Here is an 18,721-nt window from a genome sequence, read left to right as displayed (position 1 = left end):
AACATCTCTGTGCAAACATTGCTTGACAGCTGTTTCATTGAACATGCTGTGTTGCCAGTCTTGAAGCAGCAATATTTGCGAACATCAAACATTCCTCAAATTTTGGGTGTGCAGCTTTGGTACCTGTTTTCAGAAATTAGTAACTTAGTGAGCTAATTAACATTATAGTCATCTACCTTCATATGGCTGCCACTTGCAGTTTACATAGTAAAAATGGCAAAACTCTAAATGGCAATACAGCTCGTTTATAGCTCTCCTGCTGTCTCGACCTTCTTCTCTTAAAAGAAGTGTTTCAGTTGTCAGTGGCGTTTGCCTTGGAAGCTGGAGTGTTATATTGTTTGACTGTGCCCACTTATTATAAAATTTACATGTTGGTGAAAGTTGTTCAATGTATTTACCACATCTTAACTGTTCAATAAACTGACAAAGTTTTTCTAAGCGAAGACAAAGAAATGTCACTTAGTAGTTCATCTGTAATGGCTTCTCCATGTTCTCTCAGATACGTGGCATGACCTGTGCCTCATGCGTTCACGCCATTGAGACCAACGTGTGCAAGCTTCCCGGTGTCGCCAGTGCATCGGTCAGTCTGGCGACGCAGAAGGGAAAGTTCTTTTTTGATCCAGAGCGGACAGGGCCACGCCAAATCTTGGAACGAATCAAGGTGAGCGAGGAATGCGTCGACATGGCTAGAGAAATCTTTTTGACTGGTGTTTTACTGCTGTGTCTTACTGCCCACCCCTTTTTCCACAGGATTTGGGTTTCGATGCATATCCATTTACTGACCACAAGATGGATGCAAGCTACTTGAGTCAAAAGGAAGAAGTTAAAAAGTGAGATTTTCTTCAGCTCTCACATTCTCCGATGCTTTTCCTGCTGCTGATGATGATGAGAGAGAGAGACTCTCAATAAGCCATGGAGAGGTTTGCATGCTACTCCAGATAGGTATGATAAAAAAAATTGGTCTTCAACCCACGCTGTGAGAATGATTGGACAACGAAGCTGTAAACGACAAAAGTAACTATTGCCCATTGCGACGTAGCTTGAAATTATTCACATGGCGACCTTCACATGCACTTGACCTATTTATTAGCCTAAGACATTTCAACGGCCTGTGACTTGGCTCGTACCGCTACTTCATGCACCTACGAAGAGTCAGCTAGAGAGAAGAGAAATGCATTTAACCACACATTCGTCGCACCTCGTTTGCACTCTACTCTTCAGGAGTCCTCGCTATATGTGGCCTTCCCATAGCACTGTCACAACACAAATCAGTTGCTAGGTGGGTTCTTCTTTTAGATACGAAAGTGTAGTTACGTCACTCCCTGCTTTGTATGCTACAGTTGCTGCTACCCGTCAACTGCGGCTTATGCAACCATAATCTTTACTGAGAATCGCTTGCGGCGAATGCCATGCATTAAGGCGAGCTTTCTGGTTAATTTTTTCTCTTTCTTCCCCACGGCCGGCACCGCCACTGCCATGGATGCATGGCGGAGAGTACCACCTGCTGGTGCTGCAAGGAACCATGCGGCGCATGCCTTCTGTGTTTTTCCCTATGACCATGATAGACCCATCGAGAGGTAGCACTATGCAGGTTCGCTGTAAAATTGGAATGATATGCGCAGTGCATGACATACATACATGGCACGTACAAAACACATTACAACACCAAACCAAAGTATCTCATAGAGACCAGTGTCTCTATGAGAAACGCTGCACTGCATGCCACAGGCTTCGGTGTGGAAGCATATGATGTCGTTGGCACGTGGCAATTTTAGGGATAACAGGGCAGCTCGTGAGTCTGTAAAAGTGACACAGGAGCTCACTGGCTGCTTTAGGATATAAGCGAAAGCTGCTCGCAGCGTAGTGAGCTCTCTGGCAATGGAAGGTGTCCTGTGGCTCAGGTTTGCGGTAGTAGCACCTGTTGATAGAACCCACACTGCTATGGTAGGTGAATCAGTTGTCACAGAGCCATCATTGCTTATACGAGGACATTGTTCGTAGCAGCATGAGATGTGTAGTAGCGTAAAATGTGCTTTCATGCTGACATGTTTTTTGTTTGCATTATATATGCGTGGCACGGTTGTAGTGATAGACCGAGCAGAGAACTTCCAAGGAGGCAGTAAAGGTGGAAAAGGACTCTGGTAGAGAGGCAAAAGCTGGTCGATGACTTCAGAAAGATATGTGCCAGAGAGAGGGGGTTCGGCGCCTCTGGCAACATATTGCACACGACCACAATTTAACTCATGCGTTTGGAGAATTAGTAATGAGAGGCATCTAGCCTCTGGCTTCTGTTCATTGATCTATTATTGATGTGTTCCATGGGAGGCCAAGACATATCCTTAATATTTTCACTTGCATTCTTTCCAAGGTCATTATGTTCATTCGCCCCGCAAGGGCACCTTGAGACTCAAGGTGATGGTGCTTGGCGCCACCACGGACCCTTAGCCCCCATACCGAAGCTGTAATCCGCACCGTGGCGACAGGTTGTAAGGTGAAGGGCTTCCCCGTCTGCTTACCAGGTGGCGGGCTCTGGGACCTTCTTGTGTCTATAAGGGTGAAACACAGGTGACACAATAGGAACCCTTAATCCATACATGCCGCATGGATTCTCAATTTCCCCCTCTAAAAAAGAACGATCGGAACCGGAAACGGTACCGCACCGAAGGAATCAAAGTTACAATTCAGAAATGTGCTGAAAATTTTCCACAGTTCCTGGTAGTTCACGCTGTGGAGCAAAACGCTCCAGTGCCCACTCTATCAGTGTTTGTACTACAAAAATGGCTAGTAGTTAACATAGGCGAAGAATATGAAGCAAAAAAATTCCTCAGGAGATCTGCTTGTAGAAGTCAAATCCAAAAAGCAGAGTGATGCACTACTCGCACAAAAGAAACTTGCTGACCTTAACATTACTGTCACACCTCACAGAAGCCTGAACAGCTATCAGGGAGTAATTTCTGAGCGTCTGCTAATGACAGAGAACGAAAATGAGCTCCTCGAGAATTTGCGAGACCAAGGAGTTACGTCCCTTCGCCGCATAAATATAAGGCGCAACGGCGAAGAAAAAAACAACACCACACATAGTGCTAACATTCGGCAGCACTCGCTTGCCCGAGTCTCTTCGGGTTGCATTCATCAGGTGCCCAGTGCGCCCATACATCCCTAACCCTAGGAGATGTTTCAAATGCCAAAGGTATGGACATGGCAGCAAAACATGCCAAATGCGCCAAATGCGTGCCAAATGCGGCGAAACCGAACACAATACTGACAACTGCCAAGCAAGTGAAACAAAGTGTGCAAATTGCAATGGTTCAAAACATAAAACATAAATCAAAACATAAAAATATTTTAAGTAAATATAAAGTCTTTCGCCACGACCGAGAGCAAGCAAATAGGCTCTCTGGAGGTACTGCCATAGTTGTTCAAAGTAGTGTGGCTGCTCGTGAAGTCAAGCTTCAGACTACATTTGAAGCCGTTGCAGTATCTGTAGTACACTTTAAAACAATTACAGTATGCTCTGTATATATCCAACCATACCTGACAGTAACACTCCATGACTTAGAAGACCTTTTAAAGCAATTACCAGAGACATATCTGTTAGTCGGCGATTTTAATGCTCACTCCAATTTGTGGGGAAGCGAACAAACGGACACTAGAGGCCGTATTTTAGAAGACTTTATTCTCTGCAATAATATATGCCTGCTCAACAGGGGCAAACACACATACTGCTCTCCAAGCTCCGGAAAATGGAGCTGCATAGATTTGTCTCTTACATCGCCTTCTGTTTTTAATGCTTTTAAATGGGATGTCTTGGACAACCCGTATGGTAGCGATCATTTACCTGTTCTTATCAACCTAACATCATTTCCGCAAATCATTCCTACAAAACCACTACGTTGGAAGCTCCATTTAGCTGACTGGGTGCTGTTTCAAGAAAATGCCAGCTTAGAAAAAATAGATCCACATAATTTAGGTATAGATGAACTTAATGAAATTCTCACAAACTACATTATTTCTGCCGCGCTCCTGGCCATACCTCAATCTTCTGGAGTGGTGAAACAAAACCACAAAACCTGGTATACAAAAGAATGTAGATTAGCAAAAAAGAAACAGAACAAAGCATAGGGAAACTTTCGAAGGTACCCCACGCAGAAAAACCTCATAGACTTTAAAAAGGCAAGAGCACAAGCCTGATATATCCGCCGTAGAACCAAAAAGACTTCGTGGCAAAATTACGTGACTTCCATAAATAGCTCAACCACATCAAAAGAAATGTGGAAGAAGGTACGAAAGCTAGATGGTACATACTCCCCTTTCACACTTCCCCTTCTAACAGCCCCTGGTATACAGACAAACATCGAAGAACAGGCAGACATTTTAGGTGAATATTTTTCGGCAGTTACCAGCTTATCAAACTACACAGATTCATTTCTTACGTACAAAAACACAGCCGAGAAACAAAGACTCCCTACAAGTGGATATACAAATGAACCATATAATAAATTATTCACAGTTCAAGAAATCAACACAGTCTTGTCCGCTGGTAAACAGACTGCACCCGGCCCTGACGGAATACCCTATCAAATGCTGTCCCACCTCTCTGAACCTGCCGTGGAGGCACTCTTAAGTTTTTTTAATAAGGTTTGGGTATCGGGTAAACTACCCGAAGCCTGGAAGAAGGCCATCATCGTTCCATTTTTAAAGCCCGAAAAACCACCAACCTCTCCCAGTAGTTACAGGCCCATAGCGCTCACCAGCTGCCTCGCAAAATCCTTTGAAAGTATCGTGAATATGAGATTAACATTCGTGCTAGAAGCCCGTGAGCTTCTCGATGTCCATCAGTGCGGTTTCAAAAAGGCATGCTCCACAACAGACTACCTGGTTCGTCTTGAAAATACTGTCCGTGAAGCCTTTATACACAAACAACAATGTCTTGCTGTTTTTTTCGATTTAGAGAAAGCTTATGACACAACCTGGAGGTACAGAATTCTTCACGTTTGGCTGAACTTGGCATTCGTGGCAGGATGCTGAACTGCCTAAAAGACTTCCTGTCAAACCATTCATTCCATGTACGCCTCGGTTCAACCCTGTCGAGAATTTTCATTCAAGAAAATGGAGTGCCCCAAGGGAGTGTTTTAAGCACGACCCTCTTTGTTGTTAAAATGAATTCAATCAGTAAAATAATTCCAAGGTCAATTATGTAATTCAATCTATGTCGACGATCGTCAGATAGTTTGCACGTCCTCAAACATAGCAACATGCGAAAGACAAGTGCAGTTAACAATAAATAAACTTTCAATGTGGGCTGACCGAAATGGTTTCCGGTTCTCCCCACAGAAAACAGTGGCCATCCTTTTCTCACTCAAACGTGGCCTACAGACAGATCCTATACTATACCTGAACGAAGCGGAATTGCCGGTAAAAAGTGAACACAAATTTCTGGGCATAACTTTTGACAGAAAACTGACCTTGCCACACATAAAGAACCTGAAGAAGAAAACCTCCCAATCATTAAACATATTAAAGGTGCTTTCACATAAACGCTGGGGGGCTGATAGGACCTGCCTTTTACACATCTACCGCAGTATAGTTCGCTCTTGCCTCGATTATGGGTGCATAGTATACAACTCAGCTCGACCGTCCTACCTGAAGCAATTAGATCCAGTTCATAACTCAGGTCTGCGCCTTGCAAGTGGGACATACAGGACATCACCCATAAACAGCCCATATGCCGAATGTAACGAACCAGCCCTCGCAAATAGAAGAGCCATGCTCACATGTGCATATGTCCTAAAAACCCGTTCACTACCAAAACATCTCTGCTACTCCATAGTTACGAACTGCCCGTCTAAGCAGCTTTTTAACAACAAACCGAATGCGACGAGACCCTTTATTCTCCGATTTGAAGAAATTTGCCAGGAATTCTAGACACACTGCCTATTCTAGACACACTGCCTGATGTTGCCCAGAGACCCGAACCACTGCCACCTTGGCACACCTTTCCCAGTGTAGGTGACTACACACTGACACAATTTCATAAAAAGCAAATTCCACATGAAGATATAATACAAGAATTTTTGGCGCTAGACGAAAAGTACAAAGAACACACAGCAGTTTATACTGACGGTTCTAAAACATCACTTTACGTCGGAAGTGCTGTAGTGCAAGATAAATGGGAAAAGGTAGTCAGGTTGCCTCAGTGCGCGTCAATTTTCTCAGCCGAATGTCATGCCATTTCGGTGGCTGTATCAAAAATAGTCGAGATGAACATTCAAAACGGCATTATCTACACGGACTCGCTGAGTGCAATCACAGCACTGAAAGCCAGAAACGTAAGGGAACCTTTAATAGGAAATATAATTCATAACATAATAACTGCTCAAACACAAGGACACGAAATTAAGCTCTGTTGGATACCAAGCCATCACGGAATTAGAGGCAACAAGAGAGCTGACGCATGCGCCGCTCAAGCCTGCCATAAGGATGTCAGTACTGTAAATATACCTTATGCAGATTGCATGAAGTTAGTAAAAAACAAGCTTAAAGAAAAATGGCAGTGTACATGGAATAGCGAAGAAAATAACAAACTACATCTAGTAAAACCTATTCTAGGAGAATGGAGATCATGCAGGCATCAGGAACGTTTTATAGAAGTAATTTTATGCCGCCTGCGCATCGGACACACACACCTAACACATAACTTTCTACTGACAAAACAAGACAAACCCTTATGTGAGAAATGTGGAGATGAACTCACTGTAAATCACGTTTTATTCTCGTGCACACAACTCGAACGGCTAAGGAAAAAATATTTTACTGTATTTTACAATGAGCGCATTCCCTTCCATCCCAGTCTACTTTTAGGAGATAACCCACTTGTAGGAACTTCATCTGTTTTTAGTTTTTTGAAAGACGCAGCCATCCTAAATGAAATGTAATATATCACAGAACTACTAATTCTAAAAATTATTACCCAGTTTTTTCACGCATCTTATGATGCACCTCACCCATTTTCTCAGTCCTGAGAAGAAGGCTGAGGTCTTCATTTGGTTTGTTCGGCTCTTCAGAGTCCTTGTCCGGACAAGGACCTTCGCTGAGGATACCCAATTTTTGAAATAAATTATACCATGTGTTTGGCGCATGATAGCCTTAGTTGCTTATGCGCCATAAAACCCAATACAATACAGTTATGTTCATTTGGGAGAGGCCGTGTATATAATGATGATTATATAGATAAGTAGTCCAATGCATTGCATACTAAATATGACAACTGTCAACTACATTTTGTGATATTTATTTCTAGTGAGTTACAGTTGCTTGATTGGCACTGAAGTGTTCTCAAAGCATTGTGCTGAAATGGTATTTAAATGAAATATTTTAACGTAAGCAGGGTAATATCATCAGCAATCTCGAAGATATAGTAAAAGCAGCGGAATAATTCTATACTGACCTGTACAGTACCCAGAGGAGCCACGATACCTCCATTCGAAGCAGTAATGAACAGGTTACAGAGACTTCTGTTATAACTAAGGATGAGGTCAGAAGGGCCTTGCAAGACATGAAACGTTGAAAATTGGCAGGAGAAGCTGGAATAACAGTAGATGTAATCAAAGATGGAGGAGACATAATGCTCAGAAAACTGGCAGCTCTCTATGCGAAGTGTCTATCGACTGCAAGGGTCCCAGAGTACTGGAAGAATGCAAACATTGTACTAATCCACAGAAAAGGAGACGTTAAAGAATTGAAAAACTATAGGCCCGTTAGCTTACTCCCACTATTATATAAAATATTCACCAAAATAATCTCGAATAGAATAAGGGCAATACTGGACTGTAGTCAACCAAGGGAACACGCTGGCTTCAGGAAGGGATACTCTACAATGGATCACATCCATGCCATTAATCAGGTAATAGAGAAATCTGCAGATTACAGTAAACCTCTCTATATGGCTTTCATAGATTAGGAAAAGGCATTTGATTCAGTAGAGATACCAGCAGTCATAGAGGCATTGCGTAATCAAGGAGTACAGACCGCTTACATAAATACTTTTAAAAATATCTACGGAGATTCCACAGCCACCTTAATTCTCCACAAGAAAAGTAGGAAGATACCTATAAAGAAAGGGGTCAGACAAGGAGACACAATATCTGCAATGCTATTCACTGTGTGCTTGGATGAAGTATTCAAGCTATTAAACTAGGAAGGCTTAGGAGTAAGGATCGACGATGAATATCTCGGCAACCTTTGATTTGCCGATGACATTATTCAATTCAGCAACACTGCAGACGAGTTGAAACAAATTATAGAGGACCTTAACAGAGAGAGCGTAAGAGTGGGGTGGAAGATTAATATGCAGAAGACAAAGATAATGATGAATATCCGGGTAAGTGAACAAGAATTCAGGATCGCCAGTCAGCCTCTGGAGTCCGTGAAGGAGTACGTTTACCTAGGTCAATTAATCACAGCAAACCCTGATCATGAGAAGGAAATTCATAGAAGAATAAAAATGGGTTGGATTGCATACGGCAGACATTGTTAGCTTCCGACTGGAAGCTTGCCATTATCATTGAAAAGGAAGGTGTACAATCAGTGCATTTTACCAGTGCTACATGGGGCAGAGACTTGGAGGCTGACAAAGAAGCTTGAGAACAAGTTAAGGACCGCGCAAAAAGCGATGGAATGAAGAATGCTAGGCATAGTGTTAAGAGACAAGAAGAGAGAGGTTTGGATCATAGAGCAAATGGGCATAGCCGATATTCTAATTGGCATTAAGAGAAAAAAATGGAGCTGGGCAGGTCATGTAATGCGCAGGTTAGACAACCGTTGGACCATTAGGATTGCAGCATGGATACCAAGAGAAGGGAAACATAGTCGAGAACAGCAGAAGACTTAGGTGGAGCGATGAAATGAGGAAATTCACGGGCGTTTGTTGGAATTGGTTGACGCAAGACAGGGCTAATTGGAGATCGCAGGGAGAGGCCTTCGTTCTGCAGTGGACATAAAATACACTGATGATGATGAACATGAAGTACAACATATTGGATTAGTATCGAGCTGTCAACTTGGAGACCTACTTGTATTCTAACGGTATACGTATATCAAAATTCTTTCCCCCCAAGTGCCTACTGCAATGAGTTAGTGATTACTGTTGCTGATTGCAAGGTAATCAGCAACAGGTTTGATTCCTACTAGACTTAGTTGACATTTTGGTTGTGGTGCTATTGAAAATCCTCATGTACTTAGATTAAAGTGCACATTGAAGAAAACTATCTATCTATCGGAAAGTGGTTTTGGCACGTAAAACCCCGTAATTTAATTTAATTGAAGATAACTACGTACTCAAAATAAATCTAGAGCTCTCCACTTTGATGTCCCTCATAACCCATTCCCCAGTGCACAAGTTTGGAAATTAAACTTTATCAGTTAGTATACCTTTTTTACTCTCTTAAACAGGTGGAGAAATTCGTTCCTGCTCTCTCTGATGTTTGGTGTACCATCCATGCTGCTCATGATGTACTACATGATCCGGCGCATGGTTTACAAGCATGACAATGACTGCTGCATATTTCCAGGGCTTTCAGCTGAGAACTTCATTCTTTTTCTATTAGCTACCCCAGTCCAGGTCTGTATCGCTAAACACTTGCTGGTTTTCGTCCATTCTTTTATGCACAAAGAACAGTGGTGGAATGTTGTGCATGGTCACAGCATATATGCGTAATGTAATATGAATTAATAAAATACTGCAAGTAAAATGTTTCTCAATTCTTTATATTGTAGTAATGCACTTTCTTGGCCAACAGCTGAATTTATTGTTATGTGCCTATGCTATTACAACATCTGTAATGTAGGTTGTGTTTTTGTTACTTGCGTTGTATTGCTGTGTAATGTAAGGGACTAGCACCTTATGTTTGCTGTAACGTTGCAATTTCAATTGTTTTCGTATTGGTGCTCTGAAGCTCGTTTTTTTCTTTTGTTTCACAAGCCTAATGGTGGCAATACGGTATGTTGCTACATTGCTTCAGTGCTAATCGCTTCAGTGCTAATCGCATTAATGTCGACATTAATCATGAGATGGGTTCTGCTGGAACACTTTTCACTAGCTACTGGCCATAGATAGCCTTGGAGAAAACAAGTCCACTTGTTGAAATGTTGGCTCCCGCTTTCACCTTGTTCCCATTTTGCTCATCCTCTTGAATTTCCATCTCCCGCTTTCCCCCCGTTTTCCCTGGCCATAGATGTAGTATTTTATGAATGATCTCAAAATAATAGCTTCTGATGGAAAGCATTTCTTTCTGCTACTTTTATCACAGTTTGTTGGTGGCCGCTACTTCTACGTGCAAGCTTGGAAAGCTCTGTCCCACAGGGTTGCCAACATGGATGTGCTCATCATGCTGGCAACAAGCATCTCTTATTTCTACAGTGTCATGATTGTTGTGTACTTTATGATTGATGGTGCGGATCACAGCCCAAAGACTTTCTTTGAGACACCACCCATGCTGCTCATGTTCATATCACTGGGACGGTGGCTTGAGCACATTGCCAAGGTAAGGATGTACCACTTGTGTCCCTTCCTCTCAGTTGTGTTGCACTCCTTGTCCTGCCTACATTTTCTTCCTGGAATCTTAAAAGCAGAGCTAAATATCACCTTTATTATAATATTTAGTTTGTGTATAACTAATGTTTTTAGAGACTTTCCATTGGTGGATTTAAACCGAAATAGTCTGAAGGACAGCAAATGTACTACTACAAGGCAGAAAATGCAAACGCTTGAACAGGTATTACAACACACATCATACAAGAACTGTAGGTCAAAACTTCTTGATCACTTTTGCATAGCATTGACAGGGCTTGGGAGGAAAGTGGCATTACAGTAAAACCTCGTTAAACCGTACCCGCTTAAACAGTAGTTTTGTTATAAAAGTAGTAAAGTCAAATGCCTGACTGGGCGGCCACTGAACATGTGTTTTGTATCCGAATAAACCGTACCAGCTTATTGCGTACGTATCGGTTAACACGTAGTGTTTCCACTTTTCATCGCGCAAACACGGCGATGCGTCGTCTCCATCGGGTGGTCCGGCAGAACAAGCCTCAGAAATCAGCACAACGGCCTCCAAGTGCCATTTGCGTTTGCACATTAAGCCCCATCAACATCAACATCATTTCGGCGCCGTGCCAGAGAGCATTGTGGCATTGTGCAAGCGAGAGCTTGCGTCATGCCAAAACTCGGATATAAAAGACACTGGGTGCTTAGCTTAGAAGAAAAATTAGACATCGTTCGTACGCGACATGGCTCTACTGCTGACTACGGTATGTTGCATTTGGAATGCGAAGAAGTTGCTCGGCAGCACTGCTGCGACCGCAAAGAGATGTCGGCTACAAGGTTAAACTTTTTGCCATCGTTGCCTCTGTTGTTGCTGAAGTGTCGCCTAGCGACAGTAATAAGGACGACGCGGAAAGCGACAGCATGGGCGATTGAGGCCCGACAGTGGCAGAAGCTGTGCGTTACGTCAGCCTCATAAATGCACTCGTTGCGACGAGAACAGCACCCCACAATGAAAAGGTGTTTCGCGACTTCTGCAACACTACCATGCCTGTGCACGGAGAATATGTAATGCCAACGAGGAATCTGCAATGTGAGTGTTTGCCGAGAACAGGAGGCTGGTTCAAAAGCTGGCTCGCAGCTTCAGTAACTTTTAGGCCGTTTTCGTCACTGCTAGGCCGCCGTGGCATAAAACGAAAATAACATGTTTGTCTCGCAAAGTAAATAAATACTGCATGTTTTTTCTCCTTTCATCGCACTCTCTCTGAGTTACCTTTCGACAGGTAAGTGGGCAATCTCAGGCTATTTCGGTTAAGCAGTGCTACCGATTAGTACATACTTTTTTCGAGCTCCGGCCAACTACGGTTTAACGAGGTTTCACTGTATATGAGGAATGGCACTGCACGCTTCTTTGCCACCAGTTATCTGAAAATCATGTTTGAGAATGCCCTCAATAACACTGTTTAGTTACAATGCAATAGGCATTGCTTCTTTTCATCATACATGTAGACGGGCATGGCTTCTGAGGCTTACAGAAGTTATCAAAGGCTACCTATCAACCTTTTGCCTGTGAAGCAATTGCAAAATTACTTGCAGTTTTCTTGGTTACCTTCCACTTGCTTGCTCACTGAAGAGATCCATCAGTTCAGCTGAGCTGTGTGGTGAAAATGTTGCTGTATATTTGCTTGTAGGGAAAGACCTCGGCTGCACTTGCCAGGCTGATTTCACTGCAAGCTACGGAGGCAGTTCTTGTGGATGTGGATACCCAGATGAATGTTACTGCAGAGCGAAACATCAGCGTAGAATTGGTCCAAAGAGGAGACGTGTTAAAGGCAAGCAATTTATTTCTGCATGTTGCACTCATGTTTGTGCTAGCAGTATTTATTTGCATGCCAAGCAAATGAATGTGAGACAGAACTGTCTAGCCGGTTGCTTTGCTGTGCCGACTTTTTAGCCCTTGTTGCAGGAGACTTGTTTGTTATTAAATTTTTTAATGATCTGCTTGTCTCAGGGTAGAATTATATTGCCTCTTGCACTCTTTGCAGGAATGTATATCTTTAGCAGAATGACAGGCTTGCTTACACATATGGTAGGCATAGGAGAACCTGATTGTTGCAAGCAGCTGTGTGTATATATCTGGTTTCTTAGAACGGACATTATAATTCGAAAGGTTTCTCATGAATTCACTTTATTGGGGTTGTAGGTTGTGCCTGGAGCAAAGATGCCAGTGGATGGGAGAGTGTGCATGGGTCACTCTGTTGTTGATGAGGCACTCATCACAGGCGAATCCATGCCTGTGCCCAAGAAAGTTGGTGACCAGGTTATTGGCGGTTCTATCAACGGCAAGGGTGTCCTTCTGATCATCGCCACCCATGTTGGGAGGGACACAGCACTCTCACAGATTGTGCGACTTGTTGAGGAGGCCCAGACATCCAAGGTAAGTCCTGAATCATCTGCTATAACTGGGTACGCATGTGGCATGCTGCGAAAAAGGCCCCCAGGACACGCTTTCTGTGCCCTTTATACTGTCTCCTCTTTTTGTACATGCATGGTGTAGGCAGCGGCATATTTATTTATGCTATATTCAGGACCATGCAATTATATTACCTTTCTTGTCTGTGCCTTCTGAGTGGGAAAAGTCCACACTGTCCAGAGAGCCTTCTCTGAATTCTATACGGAGTGTGGCATCTATGTTTGAGTCAGAGTAAAGTGGTTCTCCTGCCTAATCTGCGGGGTCATGTACACCGATATTTCACATAAGTAGGTTCCAAAAAAATTTGCGTGCAAATGAACCCTGTGTGGCCAGGAGGAAGTCACACCGTGCTTCAACAGAGAGCAGCAGGGTATGTGATGACAACACAAAGCCGAAATTGCTTTGGCCACAAGTGGTGCCTGGTTGCTTTTGTAAAGATTCGAATGTTGCTGTAAGTGGTTATGTTTCTTCCGAGTGTTATAGGAAGTGTGGGCCTGTTTTGCATGTTGTACATGCATGGACACAGTATAGAAATTTTCACCCCTACACTCTTCACTGCATGCCGTGTGCTGTTTCTTCATGTGATATTCAGCTGTATTGCACGTGGCACTCGCCTGTATACATATATCTTGTTTTATAAAGAATGAAATTCTACAACCTTATAGAAGCTTCCTTTACCATGAACCATGCAAACATCATTGGTAAACTAATGATGACATGCATTTGCCATTAACCATTCAAATGAAACTTGTAGGGAAAGCTTGGTGAATTAGTCACAAACTGTTAAAGTTTAAAAGTCTTCTTTGTTAGTGATGTGAAACTCAGTATCAGGATACCAGAGTGTAGCGATGTTTGTGATTTTCCTCCGGTGATGGAGGAGAATACAATTGACCATCATTTCATGTGCAGCTGAGTGATGGATTATTCTTAAAGGGTCCCTGAAACATTTTCTAATCATATAATGACCTCACTATTAAAGGATGTTGCCTCACTAATCTCCTGTCTGCAAAATAGCTGTCTATATCATTTCAGCTTCACTAGCATGCTGGAAGCTACTCAGGGGGTATGTCAAGGTGTCAAGGCACCATCCAAAAGTATTTTGTCATTTGTTTTTTCTTTATGATGCTATTTCTGATTCAGGCCTGTGTGCTGCTCTCACACTGTGAGATGAGCGCTCGGGCACTTGGTGCTACATCGCTTATTAGAGACCAATTAGCACAGGCAGCTGTCTGATCATGCTGACGATGAGCGGGCTCGTTGCAGCACCCTGTGGTGGCCGCGGCATCTATGCTTCACAGCACACATGAGGCATGATCCTGGAAGCCACACTGTGCAAAAGCAGCTACATGCAACTGCCGTGTGTAGATTGAAAGTGCAAACATGAAATGCTTTCTTTAATCTTTTTGTCATTGCAGACATGCATTTTTTGTTATTTAACTTAACATTAGCAATTATAGTATTACTGAGATCACGATCACAGAATGTGCCAATAACTGTGCTGCTCTTGTAATATATTCTTTAAATGTTTTATCGTATGCATTTTTATGTTATTGTTTCTATGCAGGCTCCAATTCAACAGCTAGCAGACAAAATAGCTGGCTACTTTGTTCCCGGTGTGGTACTGGTTTCGCTGCTGACATTGTTTTGTTGGGTCCTAATTGGATTTCACAATGTTGAGTACATCACACGGTTCTTCAAGAGACAGGTGACAGTTGTTTCGGATTTGTATTGCTTCTTTACTGAATGACTTATCATGACAGAACAATACATGATTTTTTTTTAGGTTATACAGTTAACTGCCTGCAAGGCTCTTGAACACTTTCATGGTTATATACATTTGTGTGTTGCAATAGTGGTAATATCGTGCTCTCTTGGGTCAGTTCATTTTCAAAGGTTCTGCTTAAACTCTGTCTGCTTTTCTAGCAGTGATATTCAAGAACTTAAACCTTGCTTTGCGAAGGGACGATCAATATTCAATGGAATGCTGCTTCTCCTGGATTGCTTTCTAAATAGTCCTTCACATGGTTGTCAGCCACTCGAAGTGATGCTGAATGTCTTTAAGCTGTAATTTTATTACCGTATTTACTCTAATCTAACGGGCACCTTTTTTCTGATAAAACAGGTACGAAATTGCGTGTGCATTAGAATCGAGTACAACCCTAAATCTGTGTTACCGTATCACCATCGGCATTTCAAAAGGGCCACTTTATACGTGCTTTGAGCCTAGCTACCATAGCTTCCTCCATGTTCTGTAGTATGTGTGCTTAGGTTAGTCCATCATGAGTCTTCCCGTTTTCTGCATTTGCTCTATCAGCATGGAACTGCTGACTTCGAAGACACATGGAGTGTTCATCACGATGCCGCAATTAAAAGGAAAGTGATCACATGTACAGAGACGGGCAGAAATCGGGCTGCATCACGAGCGTTTGGAGTTCTCGAAACTTGCGTGCAGGACTGGCACAAACAGAAAAAGAGCATTCTACTGTGGCGGCTGCTGCATAGGCACGGCCGCGTGGCTCCTATCTAGAAAGCAAAGCAATCTGCGATGAAGACAGTCTACGCGTCTAGGCACACTGCGCTGCGTTCTCGTAGGATAGTTCACGTTGAAGCGAGGGACTGCACAGAGGTCAATTAACTCGCTCCTGCTACCACACTTTCTCACTTCAGCATACTGATAAAAAGTGTCCACAGTCATTGAGTGAGATGTGTTCATGTTTTCTTGTGTACATCTGACACCATGCTTGTTAATTTAGTTAGTAAGTGAATGTATAAAAGTTTATTATACTGCCGATAAAACTTCTATCCTTACTTTTCGTATAGCTGTCTACTACTTTGCAATTGCAATAAAGGTTTTGCCTTTCAGGCGAAACTGCGACTTTTTTTATTTATTGCAACTCTAGTGCATTATGAGTAAATCCTTGTTTTTCCAAATGAGAAAAGTTGTATTTCTGTATGAAATAATGAGGCACGCGGTACTGTAAAGGACTTTTTTTAGGTGATGGCGAACAGGTGCATGTTACAATCGAGGGAGTTTTTTTCTTTCTCCTTTTTTTGGTCATCGAAAACGGGTGCATGTTACAATCGAGGGCACGTTAAAATCGAGTAAATACAGTAGTTATTTCTTAAATGTCCTTGAAACATTGGTATAATTATTGCAACAGTACTACACATTGTGCCACAAGCATGTTTCAATGGCACTGCAGTGGTGTCAGGTGTAAAGAAGGAATGCTTTTTTTATACAATTAATGTCTTCCATTGTTGACACAGAGTCTCTTAACTTTTGTGCAGCGATATCATGACACGGACAGTGAGCTCATCTTCCAATTTGCGTTCCAATGCGCCCTGACTGTGCTGTCCATCGCGTGCCCTTGCTCGTTGGGTCTGGCAACACCCACTGCCGTCATGGTTGGCACAGGTGTTGGGGCATCCAATGGAATTCTAATCAAAGGAGGAGAGCCACTTGAAATTCTCCATAAGGTAAGCTTGATTGCACAGCTTTCATGGGACTTAACCTGAACACACAAGGCATGTCTTTAGTCATGGCATTACAGTCAACGTCCAATTTTTCTTACTTCCTAGGGGCCACAAGAACGTCTGACAAATCCGGCAGTCCAAAAAAAAAAAAAATGAATGTGTGTCTTTTACTGTCCCCAAGGGCTCAAATCGCCCCAAGCACATCTGAAATAGCTCTGAAGGCCTGCCAGTACACTTATTAGGCATATCGGTGCTCTTACTTTGAGCCAGGGTATCTACCAACCGAGAAAAACCGAGATAACGAGGAATTCTCAGGGATATTGAATAGGCCGGAAATACTCAAGGAAATTTCAGGGAACTTGTGCTTCTGTCAGGGAAAATTAGCTGTAATTTTATTGAAAGGGAACGAAAGTCGTGCTAATGCTGGCTTCGAGTAACAGAGAGGGTTCGTAACAAATCGTCTTTGATGCCATGCCGTCTGCTGGAGGAGTGCCAGTGTCAATGACAGATTTTCTGGATGCCCGCCTTTGGGACGTGCCCGATAATTCGGATGGCTTCGCGGCACTGCCACGTGCCCTATAGAGTCAATTTATATAAATGTCTGAAATTTGGGACGCAACAATCCTTCGCAGTCCGATTTTCCAAACTTTTTTCCGTGACTGCGGGTCGAAAACGACATTAATCAAAGCAGGTGTCCCGCCACCGCCGCCATTTCGATTATCTCGCCGCCCCGAATCGGCACTCTCGCATGCAGATCTGCTGGCAGCCAAAGCCACCACCACAGCAACGCCAGGCCTAGCTGCTTCGACGTTCGCTATTAAGCTTCTTGCGGTGCGAGCTATGGTTTTCATTTAAAGAATTCGCCGCTATCATCAGTGACACCGATTGGCTTCGAAACACGGAAAGTACGACGCATTGCATAATGCCGGTTTCCGAAAGTCAGCTTCACCTCAATGCAGAAATGTAACGCGGTGAAACATGCTCAAAGTATTGCGGTGAAGCTTAACAAGCGTGGGAAGGGGTAATTGTCACTGGACACTGTATGTATTTCTTAATTATACACGCATGCACACGTCGTCTTCTGTCACACTACGAGTACAGATATGCCTAATAAGTGTACTCGCAGGCCTTCACAGCTTTTTTTCAGGCGGGCCTGTGGCGATTTGAGCCCCGTGGGGGCAGTAAAATGCATGCATGCGCTTTTATAGTGAAGCTGTGTACCTCTACTGTCCAAGGAAATTTTCGTGTCGTTGGCGTGGTAAGCAAAAAACTCCCCATATGTGGGTCGATCCCAAAGCTAGTGCAGTGTCGGGCTGACCCGTGGCTGAGGTGAAGCAGGCGTTAAGCACTCCCCACACGTGGACCGATCCTGAAGATAGCGCAATGCTGGGCGGACCCGCGGCGGAGGTGCAGTTCACCGTTAAGGGGCTCACATATACAGCTTCGTTGATCATCCTTCTTCACAGAGTGGAAGGGCACTGAGTTTTTACTGATTGCCCGATTTTTCGGACATTTTCGCAGCACCTAGGGAGCCCAAAAAATCAGGTGTTGACTGTACAACTGTCCAAGAGGATACTTCATATGGTCCATGTGGTGAACTTGTGGTGGAAGGAGGGCGAGAATAGAGAGGACTGACACATTGAGGAATGAATGGGAAAAGAGGTGTGCCGCCGCTTCTCTGAAGGAGCTTGAACTCAAAAAAACTAAGTGTTGGCTGACGCTGCCATGCAGGTGTCCCTCATCCCAAACAATATAAACTCTTTAAATCAATGAAACACAACACTGAGGCGTTGTGTACAGGCTGACAGTATGTCAGGACAGTTGAGGTTGACTATCTAGTTGCTGAGAGAGATTCTCACTTGTGACAAAGTTCAGGCCTCATACTAATGAGCTTGCTATCAATTGATAGAAATAGCTCATATTCGAAAATATTTGCTTCTGTATGCATCTCTTTTTATTCGTATTTGAAAATGTTTGATGTGATTTACTCTGGGCTTTGCCATCTTTTCCAAAGGTATTTTATTAGCTGTGCATTTTACTAACCCTCCCTTCTGTTTTCTTTTTGATTGAAAGAAACACGACTCCTTACTATTCAAACTGGAATAAGTAATTCTTTACTTTTTAACCTGCTTACTAGAGAGTGACAGCATCAGGTGACATGGTGTCAGCCTGACTTGACATAAAACAAACTTCTGTGCCACTCAGGAAATTTTGCAAAGGCACTCAGGGAAAAACTG

General features: G+C 43.1%; 1 protein-coding gene across 1 annotated transcript in view; it reads left to right on the top strand.

The window, feature by feature from the left end:
• The window catches only part of LOC126535792 (copper-transporting ATPase 1-like), a 69,616-nt gene that overhangs the window by 20,211 nt on the left and 30,684 nt on the right, over window positions 1-18,721 (top strand). Inside the window, exons 6-13 of the mRNA XM_050182598.3 lie at window positions 500-661; window positions 751-830; window positions 9,451-9,619; window positions 10,308-10,541; window positions 12,229-12,369; window positions 12,741-12,974; window positions 14,575-14,715; window positions 16,299-16,487. Of these exons, the coding sequence (XP_050038555.1) occupies window positions 500-661; window positions 751-830; window positions 9,451-9,619; window positions 10,308-10,541; window positions 12,229-12,369; window positions 12,741-12,974; window positions 14,575-14,715; window positions 16,299-16,487 (1,350 nt within the window). The remainder of the gene's footprint in view (window positions 1-499; window positions 662-750; window positions 831-9,450; window positions 9,620-10,307; window positions 10,542-12,228; window positions 12,370-12,740; window positions 12,975-14,574; window positions 14,716-16,298; window positions 16,488-18,721) is intronic.

The sequence above is a fragment of the Dermacentor andersoni genome, chromosome 4 (genome assembly GCF_023375885.2).
Source record: "Dermacentor andersoni chromosome 4, qqDerAnde1_hic_scaffold, whole genome shotgun sequence".
Classification (NCBI taxonomy): domain Eukaryota; kingdom Metazoa; phylum Arthropoda; class Arachnida; order Ixodida; family Ixodidae; genus Dermacentor; species Dermacentor andersoni.
Note: the sequence above shows the minus strand (reverse complement) of the source record. Positions and strands in the feature narration are given on the sequence as shown.